General features: G+C 35.0%; 1 protein-coding gene across 6 annotated transcripts in view; it reads left to right on the top strand.

Annotated features, from left to right (window-relative positions):
* Window positions 1–6,685, top strand: part of LOC118738038 (protein held out wings) — a 206,163-nt gene that overhangs the window by 175,948 nt on the left and 23,530 nt on the right. For all 6 annotated transcript variants that reach the window (XM_036468922.1, XM_036468924.1, XM_036468923.1 and 3 more), the window contains exons 5-6: window positions 4,924–5,064; window positions 6,428–6,527. In XM_036468922.1, the coding sequence (XP_036324815.1) occupies window positions 4,924–5,064; window positions 6,428–6,527 (241 nt within the window). The remainder of the gene's footprint in view (window positions 1–4,923; window positions 5,065–6,427; window positions 6,528–6,685) is intronic.

Genomic DNA, 6,685 nt, shown 5'->3' on the forward strand with positions numbered 1-6,685 from the left:
ATAACCCCAACTTTCTCTAAGAGCATGGGATTGATTTCATATATCTCTATACCATTTTCGAGTAATTTACCATGGGAGGTGCCACGTCCCTTTTTCCAATAGCCCCAACTTTTCTTCATGACCAGTCGCGTGTTATATATCTTGTACATACCAAGTTCCAGTACTCTTCCATGAACACATTCAGAGATATGCAGTATGAAAAATTCGATGTGTATGGGAAGTGCCGCGCCTCCTTTTCCGATAACCACAATTTATCTTCATGAGTATGCGATTGCTTTCATATATCTCCATACCAAGTGCCAAACCTCTTCCATGAACATTTTCCGGGATATGCAGTATGAAAAATTCGGTTTGTATGGGAGGTGCCTCGTAACTTTTTCCAATAACCGCAATTTTTATCCATGAATATGCAAATGTTTTCATATATCTCCTTACCATATTCGAGTAGTCTACCATGAACACTTCCAGAGATGTGCAATATGAAAAATTCGGTTTGTATGGGAGGTGCCACGCCCCCTGCACATATGTATATAACACAACAAATTTCATAAAGGTCGGTCGGGCCGTTTAGGAAGAGTTCGATTTTTATATGTGTATTAGATAAGCATGATGCGAGAAATATTTTTCTCGGGTTCACAACTATCCTATCTTTTAAGTTGGAATCAACAATACACACCCACAAAATTTCACTGAAATCGGTTAAGCGGTTTCGGAGATTAGCGTAAACGAGCACAGTGATATTTATATACAGTGACGAGCAAAACTGTAACATGATGTAACACTTTTTATTTCAGCCACCGCTATCTTTCATAGTTCTAACGACTTTCATACTATTCTTATTGGTACACTCCTACTCCCGCTCTCATAACGATTTGAGGTCAATCCAACAACAATAAAAAAACCTGGAGACAAAAATGTAAGTTAAGGCAAATGTTACAGTTTTGCACTCACTCTCAGTTTTGCATTTTACAGTTATCTTTTGCTTAGTTGGAAGTCAGATGACTTTTTTCTGTATTTTAATTTATTCAAGAAGTGATCACCAATAAATAATATGGTTAATCAGGAAACATAAATGTAAATAATAGATTTACTGCGAAAAGGCGGGACCGCAGGGAAAGGGGCAAAAAATTGTGGAGTTTGCCACATGAAAATGTTAAGACTGAGAAAAAATATAGCCTAAAGTGTTACTAAGGACAAAGAAAGTCTGTCAAAATATATTACAGTCCGATATCATGTGAACTTAGTAGCAAGTAGCGCTGCAGGCACTACTACAGAAGCGCTTAAGGTATTAAAATTGAATGGAAATCAGTAGATAGTGAGGCGAAAAATTGCCAAATTGAGCAAAATGGATCATAAAAGACGAAAAAAGCAAATTTGATCAAAATACATGTGCGAGTGTGGCAGCGTTTTGCTGCATCGCACGAAAACCGGACCGTTGCCTATTGGGATATGTTAGGCCTTACAGAATGCAATAAAAAACACATTTTTAAGATTTAATTGAGGGTTATTTGGTCTGACAAGACTAAATTAATAGCTTTCAATCGGATGGCCGGGCATGGTATTGGTCAAAGGCCCAAATTAAGCCTAAGCGCATCATGTAAGGCAAACTGTGAATCACAGTGGTCGGTCAATAATAGTTTGGGGTTGTATTTCAAAAATGTTGTTGATCCGTTTGTACGCATTATGCGTAAGGAACAGTATCTGTTCATATTTTAACAAAATTTGCAAGATGTAGTCAAAAAAATTAGAGTTTCTGCTGAAAAAGCAACCAAAACACACTGCACATGTTCGCAAAGACTGGAACAAAAGCAGAAATTTGCTAATTTGAAATGACCTCCACAATCCGAGGACATGAATCTCATCGAGAATTTGCGAAATCAACTAAAAGCACATCTTACTAAGTATCCAAGTTCGTCCAATGGAGTACATGAGCGGTGAAAGCACTCCAAGGATATATGGGAGGCTATACCTCGAGAATTTTTACAGACATACACATTAGGTATGCCAAATTGCAACCAGGAACTAAATAAAGCAAAAGCATACTGAACATTGTGTTAATAATTCTTTTTTTTTTGTGAAAATTGTCAAAAAGTTATTAAAAATATATGAGTGCAAAACTGTAACATATGCCTTAATTTACATTTTTGTCTGCTGGTTTTGTAAATGTTGTTGAATTGACTTCAAATCGTTATGGCAGAGGAAGCAAAGATGTACCAATAAAAATATACAACAACCGTATGAATGTCGTTAGAACTTGGAAAGATAGCGACAGCTGAAATAAAAAGTGTTACTCCATGTTACAGTTTTGCTCGTCACTGTATGTATTAAGATACCCTACTATAAGCACCTACCATAGAAACGTTTGCGCACCAAATTTCAATTTCATTTGACTTATGGTTTTGAAGTTATAGCTGACAAAATTTTCCACGCCTATGGGATGTGCCACGCCCCCTTTTACAAACCCATTTATATATAAGCACCTACCATTGATATATCTGCATACTAAATTTCAAGTTAGTGGGACTTATAGTTCCGAAGTTATGGTTGAAAAAAATTACATGCCTATTGGATGCACTCTTTTCCGAACTGATTTATATATACCCTAATATAAGTTCCTACCATTAAAATAGCTGCGTACGAAATTTCAAGTTCAAGCGACTTATAGCTCCGGAGTTATAGCTGATAAACCATTCCAGGTCCATGGGACGTGCCGCTCCCCCTTTTACAAACTCACTTATATATAACCTACTATAAGAACCCACTATAGATACGTCTGCGTACCAAATTTCAATTTCACGTGACATATGATTCCGAATTTTCCACGCCTATGGGATGTTCCACTCAGTTATATATGCCTTACTTAAAGCGCCTACCGTAGATATGCCTGCACACCAAATTTCAAGTTCTTGGGACTTATGGTTCCCAAGTTATAGCTGATGAAAGGGTCCATGCCTATGGGATGTGCCACGCCCTTTTTTCAAACTCATGTATATATAGCCTACTGTAGGCACCTACCGTAGATATGTCTGCATACCTTATTTCAATTTAATGTGACTGATGGTTGTGAAATTGTAGCTGATAAAAATTTCCACGCCTAAGGGATGTGCCACGCCCCTTTTACAAACCCCTTTATATATACTTTACTGTAAGCACCTACCATAGTTATATCTGCATACCAAATTTCAAGTTCATGTAGCTTATAGTTCCGGAGTTATAGCTGATAAAATATTCCTATGGGATATGCTACGCCCACTTTTACAACCTCATTCATATATACCCTACTATAAGCACCTACCATATGTGTCACTGAATAACAAATTTCAAGTTCATATGACTTATAGTTTCGGATTTATAGCTGATAAAATATTCCACGCCTATTGGATGTGCCACGCCTACTTCTACAATCTCATTTATTTATACCATACTATAAGCACCTACCATATATATCACTGTATACCAAATTTCAAGTTCATGTGACTTATGGTTCCGAAGTTATGATTGATAACAAATTTCACGCCTATGGAATGTGCCACGCCCACTTTTACAAAGTCATTTATATATACTCTACTGTAAGCCATATATATGACTGCATACCAAATTTCAAGTTCATGTGACTTATAGTTTCGAAGTTATGGCTGATTAAAAATTTCACGGCCAGTAATTCAAAAATGATTTAGAAAATTCAGAGAAATATGCTTACTTAGGGTTTACACCGGACAATACTGTCATGACAATGAAGATATACGTATTAGTTGTCAAAATTGTTGCAATGGAATAGTGTGCATGTATTGCTATTGTCATGACAGTATTGTCCGGTGTAAACCCTAAGTTAGAGAAGAAGTATGGGTATAAAATTAATGAGGAAAGCCTGTAGAATTTAAACAGATTCAAGTTTCTGGCGCAGAAGGGCTGGTAAATATTGAAAATGTCATTTTAAAATTTTATCCTTGAATTTTCGAAATATTTTGTTTTGTTACATCTTTTTGAAAAAATTACATGCTAAGGGCTTATATAAACTCCTCGAATCTCGTTCTTCTAACTTAGTCAGCTTAAAAATTACCTATTCGTCCTTGTGAATACAAAAAATTAAAATTTTTTAAATTCTAAAGAAATTTCTTATTGCATTTGTGGGCCATATTTTTATTCTTATTTGTGAATTTTTTTAATAATTTTGGAAATTAATCATATCTTTGCAATTAAAAAGTCCTTAAAAATAAATCCTGCGGTCAGAAAAAAAAGTAAAAACGCCACTTTAAATAAAAAATAGGTTTCAAACCCATTTATTTATTAATTACTTCATGGTAGGAGAGCTTCTCAAACAATATAGAAGGAATTTTTTTGATTCAAGTTGTTGAAAAGTAATGAATATCTAAATCCCGGGACTAATCCCGGGATTGTGACAACGTCATACCGAAAATCTCGGGATTGGAAAAAGCCGAAAAATTAACATCCCTAATACGTACATATGTATGCAACGCGTAACCTCCGAAAATTTAACTGAATTCTATTATGTTTTGAGTTAAGTACGAACAACGAAAACGGCTATTAAAGAAAAAATGCCAAAACGGGCCAAAATGTCGCTGGCCTAATTAGTTGTACACAACTGTATATAATTTCAATTATGAACGCTATTTTGTTGGACATTTGTTTATGTACAGTATTGACAAACACATACTAAAATATGTATTGCAAATTCATATACAGACTTAGTTTTAGGAGGAAATAGATTAACAACGAAAGTGCCGAAAGTAAGCAAACCAAGAATCTTGGATTCACTCTTATTTTTGTGTTCAAAATTTACTTGAATAAATTCAGGCACATGCAGAAAAAAAAATATCCAGTGGCTTTGAGCCACGTAATTCTGCAGATGAAAATATCCTGAATTAAAATAAATATTCATCAATTAATTAATTTTTATTCCAGGAGGATGCAAATCGTGGCAAACCTAACTGGGAGCACTTGTCCGATGATCTGCATGTATTGATCACTGTGGAGGATACAGAGAATCGTGCCAAAGTCAAATTAGCGCAGGCGGTCGGCGAAGTTCAAAAGCTTCTCGTACCGGTGAGTATAACGTCTTATGCGGAATGTGAAATACGCGCAGCTGAAAAGTTGTTGAGTTGAAATATTTACGAGCAAGTAAAATAATTTTGTCGTTTACTGAAAACTTTCCACTTTTCTATATACATATTTATTAAAACCAAATCCCATTAATGATTTACATACTTATACATACGCGTGGCTACAATTAAATAAAATCAGAAAAATAACTTCAATAATGTTTTAATATTATAACAAAGAGAATTGCAGAAACTGCTAGCTATATTACCACATATGTATGTTTAGATGCCCATAAGTATCTGTAAAGCAAAAAGGAAATAGTTCCAAAATTTGGAATTTAAGTGTCCTACTTAAGCCGGGATCACACGATTTGCAAATTTGTACATTTTGATAGTTACAGGTGGGGTTTTATATTAAGCGGAACTCATTCTCGATACAAATTTCTAAGCACCACTCGGTCACTGCTAAAATGTACAAACCTGTACAAATGTTCAAATCGTGTGATCCCTATTTTAGACTATTTCTTCTTTGTGAGCCTTGTTTGCAGCGAACTAGCGAATTTAAAATGACGCTCTAATAGGTGTCGGTTTACTCCCTTCCGCATATTCTACTTACGTACTAGAATATGCATCGGAGAATTAAACTGCCTAAAGCAAAAACGTCGTCGAAATACTTGGGTGATTCACAAGAAGTCATGTCTTGACTTGATTGATTCACAGTATTCATAAGACAAATTGAAACTTTTCAAAATGTATGTCTTTATGACAATATGTATGACTTATGACATTTTGTTTATCACGCGACTACTTATACCAATTAGTGTATTTTTGAATTACTTCATCTCTCCAATACGGATTTCTAGTCTTCGATTTTCAGCCGGAACTTGGCATTTTTACATACACTTGTATGAACTTGCATATATATGCCCACGCCGGTCGTAGCAGATAATAGGAATGGCCTCTATGAAGGAAAGATGGAGGAGGACTAGTCTTCACTTGATCTTCCTTTTGGCTCAGTTGGCACGGGAGAGAAGCTAACTGACGTGCTATAATCGTCATAGCCAACGCCACCAAGGAAGCAGAAAATAGGCATATGTATGTGATATTGTGGCGTGGTTTTTGTGATTCTCCAATTGCGTGCGCGTGCTCTTTTATCCATAATCTGATTAATCAAAATAATTGTTTTTGTATACATAAGCATATCATGTTTACATACCATACATAATATTTACAAATTGCATAACCAGCCCGTTAAAACACGAAATCAACCAAACATTTCAAAATTACAAATTTTTAATACTGAATTTATCTAATAATTTTCTTTTGTGTATTAAAATTCACGACTACATTAATGTTTGTACTAACAGCAAGCTGAAGGCGAAGATGAACTTAAAAAACGTCAACTCATGGAATTAGCTATAATTAATGGCACTTATAGGGATACGTCTGCGAAAAATGCTATTCCAGGTATGTTACACTCACTCTCCCGATTATTAATTGATTCTTTTATTAATATACAAACATACATATTTTTTTTTTTAATTAAAAAACTTTGAATAACAATTACTACTGGTACTGATGCCCAAATACACACATAATTGTAAAATATAACCTTTGAAAAAAAA

The sequence above is a fragment of the Rhagoletis pomonella genome, unplaced genomic scaffold, assembly GCF_013731165.1.
Source record: "Rhagoletis pomonella isolate Grant_MI unplaced genomic scaffold, Rhpom_1.0 Rhpom_scaffold_00004, whole genome shotgun sequence".
NCBI classification, from domain to species: Eukaryota; Metazoa; Arthropoda; class Insecta; order Diptera; family Tephritidae; genus Rhagoletis; species Rhagoletis pomonella.